The sequence below is a fragment of the Mycothermus thermophilus genome (assembly GCF_041956435.1).
Source record: "Mycothermus thermophilus strain CBS 625.91 unplaced genomic scaffold VTJ04scaffold_7, whole genome shotgun sequence".
NCBI lineage: Eukaryota > Fungi > Ascomycota > Sordariomycetes > Sordariales > Chaetomiaceae > Mycothermus > Mycothermus thermophilus.
The window spans coordinates 1278952-1295684 of NW_027191433.1; the positions used below are offsets into that span (position 1 = coordinate 1278952).

The 16733-nt window shown below is 55.0% G+C and overlaps 1 protein-coding gene across 1 annotated transcript; it reads left to right on the forward strand.

Annotated features, from left to right (window-relative positions):
• Positions 1-6680: 6680 nt before the first annotated feature.
• On the forward strand, positions 6681-8399 carry VTJ04DRAFT_10017 (uncharacterized protein; the record flags this gene model as incomplete). The annotated part of the gene is made up of 1 exon (XM_069357711.1): positions 6681-8399. One exon carries the CDS (start codon positions 6681-6683, stop codon positions 8397-8399), a length of 1719 nt encoding a protein of 572 aa, XP_069214752.1.
• Between the last annotated feature and the right edge of the window lie 8334 nt (positions 8400-16733).

Below are 16733 nucleotides of genomic sequence, written 5' to 3' on the forward strand. Positions count from 1 at the left end.
CTGAAAGAAGAAGTGGTTGTTAACGTTTGCCTTACCAGAGGGAAACTAGAGAGAAACCATAGGGGCTTAGCAGATGGCTATGCTTCTTGCCTGGGGCATCGAGAGAGGACGAATGGATGATAGCGAACTCCCCCGACATGCTCGGTGCGACAAAGGACGATGACCTGAGGCAGCTCATCCTGGAAACCTTGTCGTCGCTCCGCGCAAGTCGGGAAGCAGGACACACACGTCGGATCTCTTCGTCGGATAGCGTCCTGGGACAGCGAATGTGACGCCGGGAGGTGATGATGGATGTTCGGGCCAGGCATCTACCATAGACAAGACACCAGTGCAGAGCGTCACAGCTCATCCTATCCTCGTCTTCCTCTCCCGAATCGTCCTCCCCTTCCGAGTACACCATGTCGCGCGGGTGGAGCTTTGAGTAGCCTCTCCTCCGACAGAAACCTTCCCGCATCAGCGGACGTCGGCAAGGAGTCATCGGACATCTCCCCCAACCTGCCGACACACGTTGTTGCTAAATGAACCCCAAACGTGGGGGACAATAGTGATTTTGCCACCCGGCTTTCTGAAATCCCGGACATCGCTGTCCCGAATTGTACATTCCAGGCCTTGAATCAGGCGAACCGCACCAAATAGGGGGACCGGGGAGAAGTATTGTATTTTTGGTCTGTGATAATACACTCGAAAACGCAATACCTGGAAAAAGTTCGCTTCAGGGCTCGGCCAGGCGGTCCAGTCCGCTTGGTATCTGCTGTTCCTTTCTATTAATGGAACTGCACGATCCAAGCTCCCGGACGCCAGGACAGGGCGGCTTCTTGTGGCCTGTGTTAACTGACTGTCCGAGCTGAGTCCTACCTGTAAAGCCTTCATACCCGAAGACACGATCTGGAAGCATGTACGACTACCGCCGTCTACAACTTCGAGCACAACAAGAACGGCACAGCAGGATCATGAAAAACTGACATCAATCCCCAAGCACAGCGCCACCACCATCAAGAGACCTTCAGCTGCTGTGTTCCCGTGTCCAGACGCGGTCCGGTGGTGTTGGATGTTTCGGGCATCAAGCCGTTTCGGGACAACGACGGCTCGTGCCTCCTGTGTCTTGTTTCCTATTCCGTGTCGCCGTATTTCTTGTCCAATGTACCGGACCCCAACTTCTAGACCATGCCACTATTATTATCAAAAAGAGAGTGTGTGTGCATACATAAGGAGCATTGCCGATGGACGCCGATGGACGCCGATGCTCTGAAGTGCGACAAGAGCGGCATGAGCTGATCCCGACGGCAGCGATGCTGGCGGCAACGAGCGGGAGCGGCTCGCCAGGGGGCTTTTTGTTGCCGAAGAGGGTGTGCTAGTTCGGGAGAAGAATGGACAGTAGCGAAGGTGTGGTGGTCAATTTGGGGAAAATCAGAAGAGGACGAAGGTGGTGGTGAGGTGTGGCGCTTTCGCTGCGCTATGGATGAGCATGTTTCTACGAGTTGTCTCAAGTCTCGTGGATGAGTGTGGCCGTCTTCTTGGTGTGCATGTGCACACCGGCTTGTGTGATCCATTACCTGATCTCCTCATTCAGCTGCTGGAACATGTATAGGTAGGTGAGCTGAGTCAAAGCGAAAGAGGCACAAGCAAGCGAGACAGGATCAAAAAACGTCAACCAACTCGTCCAGATTGGAGGGGATCCAGCCGCCTGGTACTCGGGATGGAGTGGCTCGACTTTGGAGCAAGAAGAGACTGAAACTTCGTTCCTGTCGGACGGAGCTCCGAGGATGGCGTCGAGTCGGTCTTCTGATTGCAAACTGCCTGCCGCGTCTCGAGTCCGATAGTTTTCGGGCTCAAAGCCACAGGCTATTGTTTTTCGCCACTCAGATAACTACCAGCCACACACAAAGCCGCCTTGCCAGAGCTCTTCAACAATACTTTCGTCGCCGCGTCGGCTGCTCTCTGCTGCATCTCATGTTGTTTGAAATTTAGCGTGCTTCGGCAGTGTGTTCACAGCCTGCATGACGTGTAAAGCCTTTCTTTGAATTCCTTTTCTCCACAAGGCCGAAATCTGCCATGACGCCTGTACCTACATGCCCCTATGCAAGACCTGCAGGCGAAAGGGGGCCGACAGTGATCCCCATTGCCAAGGGAGTTGTGCTGGAACCTGCTGGCCCACCCTCCCTGGTAGGACAGATCAGGACAGACAGCAGCAGCGCAGCAGCAGGAGCAACAACAGCACTTCCATCACCACCATCATCATTGAGTGCGCCTCTATGCGGATCAGGGGCTCTACGGTCGCCAAACTCCTTAACCGCTTGGTCAGGATAGAAACCCAAAAGGCCCTATGCCGACGCAGCCGATGGCGCGTCGGATGTTTGGTCGTTGGGAAATGGAACAGATGAAAATGCAGTCAGCAGGGCTGGACTGGAGGGTTACACAGACCCTCTTACCCTGTTTGCCGTCGACCAATTTCGCTGAGGTGGTCATGAGGTGGGCATGGAAAGGCGGCGAGCCTTTCTCAGCGTTCTCCATACCCGGGTGATGGCGGACACAAAGGGACGCGAGCAAAAATTGACCCTATGTATGTACTGTAGTCGTAAGCTGGACACATCCAAGTTGAGTGCTCGGGTTCTCCGAATCTACCTACGTAATCATGGAATGCTCCGTTGGACTCGAAGCCACCTGTCAAACAAGGATGTTGGAGACGAAACAATGAACGCAACCCAAGCGGTCTGGCATAGAAACAGATCGGCGGTCACAAGGCTGGCCGGTCCCTACAATCTGGATCTCCAGCCCCGCGGCGCAAGAAGTAACCCGGGGCAATGGAAAGTTGTTCAACGCGCGGTGTTTCCCGCTGCCCATGTTCGCCCCTCCTCGTATCTTCGGGTTCGTCAGGGGTTCAGAACGGTGGTTGGTTTCAAAAAGACTAAAGTTCCGAGCGGACCGCTTGGTCCGCTGCGACGCTGTCATCATGGTTTGTACTACATACAGTGAACCAACAAGCCTTGTGTTACTTGTCGTGGCCCCAGACTTTCTGGAATAGACGCGGGATTGATGACGGACTGGCTCCGCGCATTGAATAATAAAAATTGAAGACATCGACTCTCAGGGACTTGGATATTTTTGGCCGGGCCCAGGCCGGCTGATTCCGTTCTGTTTGGTGTGAGACTTGAATCTTTACCGCAGGCTCGGAGAAGGGGATGGGTTGCGTTGGTTCAGTGAATGGGAATGTCTTAGAAAGGCTTCTGGCGCCCCGGATAGCCGCGACACGCGACGATCTCTTACCGGTTCGTGAAATAGAAATCTCACCCGGGAAGACAGGAAAATTGCCGCTAGCCGACGTTATGAAACCGTTGCGAAGCGCGCAATTGCAGACCTTCAGAACGGCGCAGCCTGCAGGCCCGCGGCGTCGCCGAAGTGTTGAGTGATGACGCAGTGGGACAGTTGAATGCAGGTTCACGCGAATCATGGAGCCGAAAGGGGCCTGACCAGACCCAACCTGAGGGAGATGAACTTCTGCTGGAGAATCTAGAGAAGGTGCTTCTGCCGGCTGTTTTCTGAGACCCATCTCGCAAAAGCTGGGGTTGCGCCGGCGGGGTGCCATTGGAGGTCTTGCGCGCAGCGTTTCTAGCGCGCAGGAGGTTCGGAATGCAGACAGAGGGAAATTCGATTGCGTTGAGCAAATACTGACAGGTCCTTGACTCGATGTCCTCATTGTCGCTCCTGGACTGCTGTCATGATCTTGACATGACATGACAACAGGCATTTGGGAGCACTTCCATGGCATAGAATGGCTTAGACTCGTGCACTGTATCTTGCGCAGTGTTACGGGGATCTGCTGCCATGCTGAAGATGTGTAACTTAGATAGCCAACACATGGGAAGCCTGGTGACGTTCCACAACGTGTTCGTCGGCGTTTCGGCTGCGGCCCAAGTGTCAAACCGCAACTCAACCCACACAACGCAAGCCGCAATCGAGGTCTAGTGACCGAAGCAATGCAGGAGACCGAGCAGGTGGGCCTGCTTCGCTCAATGTGCATCTCCCACAGTGCTAGGTCCATCGGGACTTGCCTGGAGTCCCGAATTGATGGATTCTAGGAGAGAACGCGCTGTGAGTGCAGGCCTGTATTGATCCTGTCGACCAGTGGACCGCTCTGAACAGATGGATTCGCTGTCTTTCTGCTCGGGCCTGGGACGGCCTGTCTTGGGCCTCGGGTTGTGTAACGGCCTGCAAAGTGCCTGTAAGATCGGTCTCTGCAACGGGCCGGTGGAGGACAGGACAGATGATACTCGAGAACGACAAAGCCCCTGGCGTGTACTCCTGTTCTTTGGGAGAGACCTGCGACCTGCGAAGTTGCATCATTCTCAGCAGAAAACAAAACACAATAACCAGCACGACATCAAACCTGCGGAGACGAAGACACAGTATGATGTGAGCTGTCAACGCCGCATTGTGGTCACTCCCCACAAAACAAAAGACTCGGGTCCCTTTCGTACGAGTTTCGCACCCAACGCAACCCTGAGCCATGCGGCAAAAAGGTTGACGGGAAGAAGAGAGAACTCGGGTCCCGAACAGCGACACGGGAAGACGAGTGACGGGCATGAAGAATGACAATCTGACAGCGATGTTGTGTTGATGGTTGGGTGACATCGGGCTTGGCCTGGAGTGGGGCAGAGCTGTGGGCCTCAGCGCAGATGGAAGCACGGAAACAGCCGTCAGTGGACACACCATCGACCATCGCCCCAGTGAAACAGCGGGGGAGACCCCGGATCCCAGACTACATAAGATATATGGACTGTGCTCCGTGGCAACCTTGGAAGGACCAGACCCGGAGGCGGGGATCGGGGGGCAGACGTCTCCGGCATTCGTCCAATCGTGTCCACGCAATGCCAGGCCCCCTGTTCCTCGGCCGGGTTGGGGGTCTTGTTTGCCTTACACGCAAGCGGGATGCCTGACAGACCACCTGGGCGGACGACCTGCCCGGAGTCCGTCAGGTCCCTGGTTTCGACGCATCGAACAAACCAGGAACCTAAGTCGCGTCTTCGGAATCACACATCTCGTTCAAGAAAAATTTCAGACATGGAGGGCAAAAAATCACATTCGAGACGGAACGAGTCTGCCCTGTCGGGATCGGCAGAGTGATGCAGATTCATTGACTCCATGCACGCCATGTGCCATGTCGAACAGACCACGGCTGCCAGGAAATGGTTCAGTTCTGGCTTCAGGTCATTCTGGCGTTCTTCTAGTCGCCCATGGCGGGGTTGTGGCTGATGCGGGCGTTTTTGCTGACTTCATCATCTTCTGCCCGCGCCACGGCCAGAACCTGGCGGACTCTCTCACCGCATTGCCCGAGACGCTTTTGCTCGTCTTTTGCTTCGGAACACCACCCAAGGATGAACATCACCCACCACGGACGGCATGCACAAAAGACAACGACAAGCGAGCGACGTGTGATTAAGTGGAAATCATCGCAGCGCGGTTGCCTCTTGAGCTGCGCCAGCCGATCCCCTCTGTCCGGCCGTCTGCATGACGAAAGCCCCAATCTGGCCAGCCATCACCAGATTTCGGTACAGCTTCACCTCGTGGCGTCAATGTGACGGCCCGCGTCCAGTGCTTTGGGGCGCGCCCCAGCTCCCACCAAACCTATCCGGGTGAGATCTGGGACCACTTGCAATCACTTCACGGAGAAAACTCCGTCCAATAATCGATTTGCTGTTGCGCAACAAAGTTCCAAATGCCGTCTTTTGTGAGCACCTGTTCAAAATCAATCCGGTGATTCCGGAAACTCGAGAATCCGTCTAGACCAGCTCTCACTTGTCTCCTTTGAACCTCTGTGATCGAGTCTGTACGTACTGTATGTGTGTATGTACAATAAAAGCATCCAAGCCAAGGTCGCAGCGCCACGAAGCTGGGCTGCTGCGGAGGAGGGGAAAGCGAAGCCGGTGCGGCGCAGCTTGGGCGATCCGCGCTCCCCAGCTCATGGGGCCTTCAGGGGTGCGTTTGCTGGTCCAAAGTTGACGAATGGGCGCCGAGCAAGATGTCAAGCTTTGGTTGGTCAGCGCGGTTGTATGTACACTGTATAGTTCTCATTGTACCTCATACACAACTTCTGGCTGCGAGTGACCTGGGGATACATTTTGCGGCTCTTTCTGCTGGCTCGCCATTGGTCAGCGAAAGGCACGACAGCAGGACAGTGGAGCTTAGGTGCGGTGGGTGGGCTTCTTGTCGTCGGGCCCGGATCATCTCCGTCAACCAAACGAGACCCCCCGGCGCTAGGTTATCTTCTCAGTCTCGTTCTGACTGGTTCGCTGCCCGTCCCATATGGTATGTGGTACACCCCCCCCTATTTCCCACGCCCCGGCCTGGCAAGGTGCTCACATCCTCGAGTGCGCCGGGACGTTCTGCTGCTCATCACTCTTTGCGGACTGCGGCATTCACTTATACAAATATCAGCGACCTCCCACCCGCCGCAGCCTCCACAATGATGACCCTCCCGAACATTGTTACCATCAACCAACCCATGCGCCTCTCTCGCCATCCATTTCGAGCTTCCATATCCTCCACTCACTCTTCTTTGACTACATAGTGCTACTCGGCTCAGCCAGTAAGGCTGACTTGGACTCTTCTGTCTTGAGCCTTGTCAACCCCAACTCTTGTCCTTGCTCCATCACAAGAGACAAAAGGTCTCGCCTACCCTCAAGATGGCCGGCCCGGACGTTGTTTATGGGGAGGGCTCCTACGCCTATGACCTGTTCAACCTGCTCTTCAACAGTGTGGAATATCCTCTGGTAGACCCTCCCATCGATCCCGACCTCCAGGCCTCCTCGCCGACTGCCACTAATACAGTCTCTTGGACTCGGCAGACCAAAGGGTCGCCAGTATTCTTCTCCCCCAACTACACCCAAACCCGCCCGCCCCTCCTCGGCAATCACCCTGCGTCACAATCCCAGATCAACCATTCGAGTCCCATCGATTCGCCTTCATGCGACCCGGTCCACAGTCCTCACACCGAGACTGAGTCGCAATTCGATAGCTACCCAATGACTCCTCCCGAGCCCACTATGCCATCTCCCTCCCAGAGGTCCTTGTCTCTCGAACCAGCCGTCCAAGCCATGCATTTTACCCACATGGGACCGGTCTTTGTGAACCCCGTCGACGTGAACACCATGGACTTCCCCGAGACTGAGGACATGTTTTCCCAGTCGCCATACGTTCCCTACGGCCTGCCTTCCAGTCAAGTTCTGGCTCAACAGTCTCAGGGCGCTGTACCGGCCTTCAGCACGGAGATCAACAGTCTAAACGAGACCGAGAGCCAATATCCCTCCCTGCCCGTCGACAACGAACCCTCAGCGTTGAAGCGGCCGGTTGACGACGGCAACGACTCCGATGACAGCTACCAGCCCCGCAAGCGCCAGAGGACCGGTCGTCAGGGCCGTGGTCGAGGAGCTCAAGGTGCCTCTCCGTCGGCACGTCGCACGAAAGCTGCTCGCTCTGGCCGCGACCTCTACTCCTCAACCCACTCTGCCAATGGTGCCTTGGCCTGCAATATCTGCCACCAGACCTTCAAGTCCAAGTCGGAAGTTGAGGCACACATCAAGAAACAGCATCGCCGCCTGTTCAACTGTGTCTTCGACTTTGCCGGCTGCGAGGCCACCTTCAGCACCAAAAACGAGTGGAAGCGCCACGTCATGACCCAGCACCTCCTCCTCTACTACTGGGTCTGCACCGAGGGCGCCTGCGCCAGCCAACACCAGCAACAGCAACAACCCTCGACTCCTTCCTCCTCCTGCCTCTCCACTCCCAACGGCGCCATCTTCAACCGCAAGGACCTCTTCACCCAACACCTCAAGCGCATGCACGCTCCCAAGGAAGCCAAGGACCAACCCAAATCCCAGGACGGCGACACCGAGCTCGACACCGACAACAACAGCCCCGCCGTCCAGGCAATCCGCAAGCAATGGGACGCCCGCGTCAAGGAGCTGCAGGAGTCCTGCAAGCGCCCTCGCTGCGCCCTTCCCGAGATCATGCGCTGCCCGGTTCGCGGCTGCACGCACGCGCCCTTCCGCGGGCAGGAAGCCTGGAACCTGCGCATGGAGCACGTCGCCAAGGCGCACATGGAGTCCCCTACTGCCGCCGTTGATCCCCAACCCAGCAAGCGTGTCGTCTTTGGCGGAGACGATGACCCGACGCTCGTCGAGTGGGCGTCCCACCCCAGCGTGGCCATCATTGAGCCCGCGCCGCCGGGGTTGGGGAGGAAGTGGACACTCAAGACGCAGCTGCAGAGGGGCCCCGGTGGGAACGTGGTCGTCACGGCCCCGACGGTGAATGAGCCCACGTCGCCGATGCTGGATAGCAGGGAGGCGATTGTGGTGGCTGTGGATGAGGATGCGGATGCGGATGCGGATGCGGATGAGGTTTGAGTGTATTTTTTTTCTACCTGTGTTTTCTGCGCATCGCATTTCTATTTTTGCTTTTCTGACTTTTGGTTTGGGATTTGGAAATACAGGGCATGGGATGAGAGCATTGGGACATGGGATGGTTTGGATTGAGCTCTGGGATGATGACTGGCATGACTATGATACCTCTCTTGATTAGGCGGAAGAAAATACCCTTTTGGCTGTATTATGTATCTTTTTTTGCACTTTTGCATCATTATTTGCACTTCCTACATCTTGGACCGATATATGTTGTTACCAAGTCTGTCTTCGCATCTTTTGGTTCTTTTACGCTCGAGTTCGACTGTGCAACGATACTCATCTTGGACAAGATGAAAGCGGGAGAACATAGAGTACTCGAAGTTAGCCGCGTCACGCTTTTGGATGAAAGCATTGTTCAGTTTTCACGATACCATTTGATTCTCTCGAATTGCTTCTCTAAGTGTCTATTTCCCCAAATCCAACATGACATCCACGGCTGTCTTTCCATGCTCACATCACCACCGATGGTGAGACCAACTTCCCGGGGCGCTGACGCCGTTCCCAAGCAGATCCCCCTCCACGGAAGTCCTGCGGCGGCGAAAAGTCACAAGACACTGTCAAAACAGGACTGTCCTATTCCCCGTTCGTAGACATGCAGCAACCGCACTGTATAAGTACGTACCTGAATCAGCCGCATTGTCCAGCTTGGCAAAAGGAGATCAGACCACTCTCGACAAGCCATACACCCAACCAACAGAAAACCCTTGTCCCAAAGCTCGTGGAGGAGATGGTGGAGCTGAAAGCCGGGATGAGAACAAGCGTCGCCTCAAAAAAGAAGCCGCTAGCTGAATGCGTTCAAGCCATCGAAGATTGATATCACCGTTCCACGACGGCGGCGGCGACGGCGGGGCCAAAGTCCCGTGCAGCCATTCACTCCAGCAGAAACGAGCAAGGATCACCATCGAAGGTTTTGGGAACAAGTAAGCTAGAACACAATCATGGTCAAGCGACCCGAGCCCAGCGGTTTGGCGCGGTTTGGCGCGGGTGTGCTAGCTCCTTGAGCTATCGCGGCTCCGCATGGCTGAGTAAATAGGTAGGGCGGAGAGCTGCCAACGTCTGTGGAAGTCTGTACGTACAGTACATGGAATACCTGACAGTCCCGATTAACCCTACACCATACCGTCGGTGTTGACAAGATGGGAATCGGTCTGTCCTGCGTCCAAAGCCAAGGTGCCTACCGTGTTGTTACGTACTTCACCCCCGCGTTTCCCCTGGACGGGAAAAAAGAGGGGCATTCCGACGAGCCCATCAGGGCATCACATCTGCTCGGACAGAGCAGACAGAGTCTGGGCAGATTTTGTCACTGCCTTGTTGTCCATGGCATCGATGCAGCTACGTGGTAATGTATGTACATAGCAAAGCCACCTCGCGCGTGAGAATGAAAGAGATCCACGATGTGCACTTCAAACCTGAACGTTTATCTCTCTAGGTCCTGGGGCAGTCTTGGTCCCGCGGTGTGGGTCTGGCTAAACAGCTTGCTGCGTGTGTAAGTGGTGGGATTTGGAGGCGGACAGTCTGCCTCTTTGGATGCCTGGCCGCCTTGTCGCCTTTTTTTTTCTTCAATACCACCTACGTAGAGCAGCAGTAACATTCGCTGTAGGCGGTGAGAATTGTTTGGGATGGAAAGATGTATGTAAGTCTGCCTAACCAGACTGACCGACAATTCACCACGCTTTCGATGCGATTCTCCTCAACTGCTACGTATCCTTCCATCCTGCGGCCAACCTAAAATCCACGGCAGTTCAACTAACTACCGACGCCAGCGAAAGATAGTCAAGCAGTATGGATGTACCTTGCTTTAGCTTGGGCGTTTCGGGTGGGTCGCAGGCGGACTGGCACCTGCGAGTGCGCTCACCTGAGGCGTTTTTGCCTTGTACTTGACGGAGGCTAGCGATGCCCCATGCACGCTATCTCGGTAGGCAAGTCAATACCTATGTATGTACATACGTATATGCATACATACATCCAAGGCACGCTGGTAGATACGTGCAGTAGTGCCTGAACTCTCCAGGGTCAGGACACAGATGGCGATTCCCGCCGCCACGCTGTCATGTAGTGTAAGCATGTACACACCTCAGGTACGTCTGTAAAAAAAACCGCCATGTTGCACATGAGCCTCTGAACAGCCAGCCATGTGAGCACTTCCCATGCCGCCGGCTCTACCACCAAGCGAGTTAGCTGCAGCGCGTTGGTTCCAACAGAGCGCAGGGGATGAAAAGAAGGTTAAACTTTCTTGAACCGACCCGACTCCAAGTGAATGGCTCTGGTAACTCGTGCAAACCCCGAACTCGCATGCAGACGCAGGGCGATGGCGCATACTGACTTCCACAAAGTGTGTACATACATTAGCACATACGTCGCTGCGCTGGAGCGGCGGCTAATTTGCAAGCTGCGCCGTCGACAGTTGACTAACACGAACGCCCCGCTGATGGGATTGGGAGCTTGTAGGAATCTCAGACACGGCTAATGCAAATCCCTCGATTAGTCGCTCGTTCTGCAAGAATAGGGAAGAAAAATAATCAGAATGATGAAAACAATGAGTAATTCTCAAGGCAACAGCCAAACAGATGCGCCCAAGCGGAAGAACCCGAGCTGAACGCCGAACGGTTGACGCGAATGTCTCAAAGTCGGGCCAACAACCTGCGACCTGGCCAGCATGGATGGGCCTTGGAAAGAAGGGATTCGATGTTCGTCGTCGTCGTCGTCGTCGTCGTCGTCGACGACGACGACGCCGGGCGCCAGCATCTTGGGCTAGTGCAGCCAACGGTACCAGGGGCTTGGATCTCCGGCGGGGGACAGGGACAAGGACATGGTCTGTCCTCGAGCGCCCTGTTGCTGCCATCGTTCAAACATCGCCAACGACGCAGCCAATGAAAAATAGCCAAGCTCAAGAAACTTGACTTTGAAGATCTTGAACGCCTTGTTTCTTGTTGTCTCTCGTGTTGAACCTCACTACCCTACATAACCTATCGTTAGCACGGTACGTACATACTTCGAGTTCATGCCCAAATTGACACCAGAGTTACACAAGGACAAGCCCAGCGACAAGGCGACAATTCCGCTGTAGCACTGTGTGCTGTACGCAGGACCAACAGAAGCTTAACCATTGAGCTATAATCATCCTAATAATCTCCCGAAGACACCACAGCATACGAAGTAACTTTCAGCCCTGTAGAGATGGATGAGACATCAGGTAGCATCTCTTCCCTAGAACCTGAAGCGCCCAGCGGTCATTGACCGAAAGGGGAGGGGTATATCTCATATCTGGCTGGCATGTGGTTGGATGGTGGTGGGTTGGATGGGACAAAATCCTACCTACTGGCTCGGTTCCCGTCGTGGTTGTGCAACATTCGGTAAACTGTCCAGTCATCCGCCATTTTTTGTGTATCAACAGCTTGATGAAGGGGTGTCGCGTGGCAAGGTGAACAAAGGGCCAGTCGGAAACTCAGTCGTCCTTCCCGTTTGACCCAGCACTGTGCCTTGAATCACATCGATGCCCATCCGGGCTCGTTCACAGCACAGGGACATAGTGAATTAAACTTACGAGAATCGAATCGAGACAACACAATATGAGGATCTCGGCTTGCTGCGCCTCATGCTACCTACATCTCGGTAGGCGCTCTTGGTCCCGGTCGAGATTTGGTTGCTGGCATCTTGTTGGGGCAGAGGTAGCCATGAGCATGGCCCAAAACCATCATGGGCGTAGGCGTTGTGGGATGCTCCACCCACGTCACAGCCTCCTGCTGTCTCCTGGTCTGGAACATCGCCGAAGAGACCTATGTAGGACTTGCATGGCAGGGCGGGATCGAGTCTCTTGTTGAGAGCCAAGGTAAAATGCGTGTCTCTCTGGCCGGGGGCATGCTGTGGAATGGCTGCTAAGAGCAGAAGCGATGGGTAACTAGGCATAATTTCCCCTGTCAACAGACTGGTACGTAAGTAATTGGCGACTGCCAACACCGGCGTCAATGCCACAGCTGTTGGCGGCGGCGATGTGTCGAACTCGTTCAGTCAATCTTGCGGCAGGTCACGCTGAGGTTCCCTCTCCCCATCCGTCATCTTGACGAGGATCCTTGCTGCCGGTCTCTTCCTGGCCCGGTCTGGCCTGGCCGCTCTCACTTGACCCCCGATGACATTCTGCTTGTGCGATGGCTTGCTGCTTGGGCAATTCTTGCGTGGCCATCCCCCTCGTCCACTTGTTTGATCCCTGCTTCCACCCCATCGGCAAGCTGAGCATCGGCAATAATGCTGTATTCGCCGCGCGGCGATAATGTCGTGTGGTATCCTTCACCGTGGCCTCAAAAGTGGACAGACTGACTGTGAATGTGAACAACAGACGGGAGCGCGTCGCGAGACCCGGACCTACGGCGCCCAGAACGCTTGTAGTGTCCGACGGGACGGGACGGCATCTCGCCACGACCCAAGAGCACCCACCACCCGATGTGCTCGTGGCATAACTAGCAGTGGCTTGGCTATTACCCTTTAGGTCCTGCGTCCAGTCTCTCTCCTGCTTCCGTCGAGTTGTGTGGTATTGTGGCTGGACGTGGTGCGCCCTGGTTGGCTGGTAAGCTCGTTGATGGACCTAAAACCTGTGGCTTGGTGTTGCCATATGCACGACGCTCGTGCTTTGGCTTGCAGCGCTCGTCAGCATCACCCAGTCTCTCCGTCATCGCCTGTGATGGCGCCGCTGCGTTCCTGGCGGTACGCCATAGCATCCATGGTTCAGGAGGATCTCCCCGCGCGGAAGCTTTGCTCATTGTGTTGGTGTCCTGAGGTTGCACTGACATGGCGATCACTGCCCTATGAGTCCAAGATTCGCTGTGTGGAATGAAACTCTGACCGAGCGCGGTGTCAACAAAATGGCTGACCGTGTCTGATCTCATCAGGCCCACCCCGAACCTTCTTCTCAACGAGATACACCGTACACAAGTAGAGAAGATGCAAAGAAGGCGGCCACAAACCACTCGACCCAGTTCCCTTCAAACCTGAGATGTGGCTGAGCCGCGGGACCTGGGGATTTTGGCGATGTCCAAGCCCGTGGGGCGTGACAAGGGTAAACATTTAATTCCACGGCGGGGTGTGTCTAACCATGGGGCTAGCGGGGCACTCTGGGGCACGCGGTGCTGAAAAAGGAAATTCGGCGAGCGGAAAGGTTAGGTTTGGTTGGCTGACCCCGGTCCAGATTCTCGCCACCGACCAGTCCCGGACCCCCCGGACCCGGATCCAACGACTCGGGCGCGGAGCGGGAAGGGAAATCGGTGGAGCCGGGCGCTTGGCTTGGTGGGTCGATGTGGCTTGAGGATTGTTTCCGCGTGGGGGGCCAGGGGGGCTGAGTGGGACGCTGTGTGGACAGTAACGGACTTATTACTCGATAGTTAAGTATGCTAGTATCGAAAAGCGGATCTGAAAGGCTTCTTTGATCTCCTTTGGTCAGTGCGGAGAAACTTGCATTCGGTGAGGTATTCTGGATACTCGAGATGCTGCGATTCGCCATCGGGCAGGAATGCGTCGCAGGATGCTGCTCAGCATGGTAATTTCGGAGATGCATGATCCTGGTCGGGTGTCGTACCCTGGTGGCTGGTCGAAGGCGTTGATAGCGCGCAGGAATCATGGATTTGGCCCAAAATCCTGGGTCGCAGCGATGATCCTCCTCACCAAACATTGCAGATCAGTCCACACCCAATGCGTTAGCAGACATCAATTTCCTAGATGGTGCTGGATGACCAAAGCTGCGAGCAGAAATAACGGAGCTGAGTTCAGAGTGACAATTATAGAAACTGATAACTCTGCTTGAGCCAGATATCCTCCGTTTGTCCGTTCGTCCGGTTGTCGGGACAGGCTGGAATACGGACAGAAGCGTAAACAGAAAATAGGGGTGTCAACACTGGCCTATGCCATTGACATCGGGCATCTAGAAAGACTCGTGAGACTGGCAGCGTCCAGGCAAAGACAATGCCCCCTTACCATAGGATAGATAGATCCAGACATCGCATTATTGAACCCTGTGGATCGGCGGTCTGGCACAGAAAGTGGCCGAGTTCTTGCCCACGATATCGGAGCATTGAAAATGAGAGTCCAATCCCAAACGAATGAGAAATGGATGGTCTTTGGTGCAGGTAAAGACTACCTATTAGGCTTTCGCCGGAGAATAGCAGTTGAGGTGGATGACGAAGGTTTCAGTGACTCGAAGAGCATATCGAACGCGCAAGAGATCATGATGAAGCCTGGTGCGAGAATTCCAGTCAGTCATGTTCCTGTGCTGCTCCGTATACTATAGAGACAGACATACCCAATTCCTTTTGACAATCTTGACTTCATTCGAGTGTGTGGACTGAACGAGTACGTATCAAAGAGTGCGCAACATCTTTGCGGGTTTGGGCGCGTGGTGAAGAGATGCAAATGCAGAGAAGTAAAAACAGATGATGTTGACGAAACTCAAGTCGAGCAGACCGAAACCTAAACCCATAGACACCTATGGTAAGTCGTGACTTCCGCCAGAGGAAAGTGAGAACCTTGATGAGCAGGTTCAGATGGAAGCTTCAACTTGCAAGTCGCGATGTGCCCGACCACGACATCTGGAAATCTGTCTCTCGACTTCGACTCCCCTCGTTCCTTTCCCCATCCCTTCAGGCCATCTCGGGATTGTTTACTTGTCGACTTCATCATCAGAACTCTCGGTCGGAAACACGACATCATGGACTCGCAGAAGACACAGAGTCCCGGATTCAAGAGGGGCATCAACTCTCCTCAGGAAACTGGATTACCAGGAACCCCGGAGAGAATCATTGACCGAAAAATAGAACGGCGTGCACTCCAGGGAAGTTTCTTGTCTGGGAATACCTGGAAATACTCACTTTCTCCCGCGTCCAGGAAATCCTCAGGTCGATCCGTTCGGAGCATCGTGGTCATGTTTGAGGCGTCGTCAGGAAGCAACAGAACCAGTCCGAGTTTCAACAAGCACTGCCCCAAGGCACAACAGACAACATCTCCTGCATTGATCACTCCAACTGTGTCGACAGGCTACCAAGTCGAGGAGTACTCATTAACATTACTGAAGCACAAAAAGTACTTCAACAATCGGCCTCTGGCACGCTGCCTGGACAAAACCGACGATGATGAAGGCAAAACCAAGGTTCATCGACTCTACAGCTCCCAAGAGACGGCTCAGGACACCGAGAAGAGGTTCAGCATGGGCGAAAACACCACAGATCGACTTGGGTCTTCAGCCAGCTCTATTAAAACCGAGAATACCACATCCTCAACCATCCATCAGTCAGAGAGAGTCGAGGCCCAGCAGACCTTGCCGGACGAGACGGCCAGCAGAGTCAGTCACCCCGATCGAGGGTTGGTCGAGATAAACGAGTTCTGGCAAAACGTGCGCCGATTCCTCTGGATTGACGACGACGAGATATACAAGAAGCAGGGGTCGCCGCCAAAGTCATGGGCTGGCGAAATCCTCGGCTCACTGGACACGCGAGGCAGCAGTCCTCAGTTGAGCTCTCCATCCTCTGAGTCCTCGGTGCCTGTCTCTTCAGAGACAACCTCAGAACTTCATCCCCCGATGCCAGACCGACCGCCTCCGCCTCTGCCAATCTTGACCACACCTCAAGCAGAGCAAGCGTCAACTCCTTTCCTCAAGCCCAGAAAACCCCGAGCGACTCCATTACAAGTCTCAATCCCAGAGATCTCCTCCAACGGCACTATCTCCGAGAGCCCGCCGTCAAATCTGCTACCAAACTCGCCGTCAAGCGAACACTGGGACCCTGTGCTGGACAACCCCCAACTCCCCGCCCATCCATCAACTCCGAGATTGACGCCCACTGCGCCCACTACTCCCGCTGCGCCAGCTTCAGTGACAAGCCACTCTCGTCACCCCAGCAGCACCAGCAGCGGTCGGTGGACGCGTCCTCCCACATGGCGTTCGCCAGGCTCCATCTCGGGCCTATCCTCGCCCCTCCTCCCAGTGTCTCCTCTCTCCGACTCTTCCACACCAGGGCCCATGCCCATACCTACTCCTCCACCCACCACTCTCCAATACCGCCGTCACCGTCCAGCTCACAGCCGGAGTCGCCACCCCCCGGTGTCTCTCTCCATTCACTCCTTCCAGCCATCCACATCCACCTCCGCTTCCACTAACTCGACTCTCGAAAGCAGCGAAGGCCTGAGATCCGCCAGCCTGACGGCCGTAGGAGGAGGAGGAGGGACAAGCAGCAACCCGCCGGCAACATCAAACTGAGACCATCAAACATGTCCATCAGCTCCCTGGCAACTACAACCACA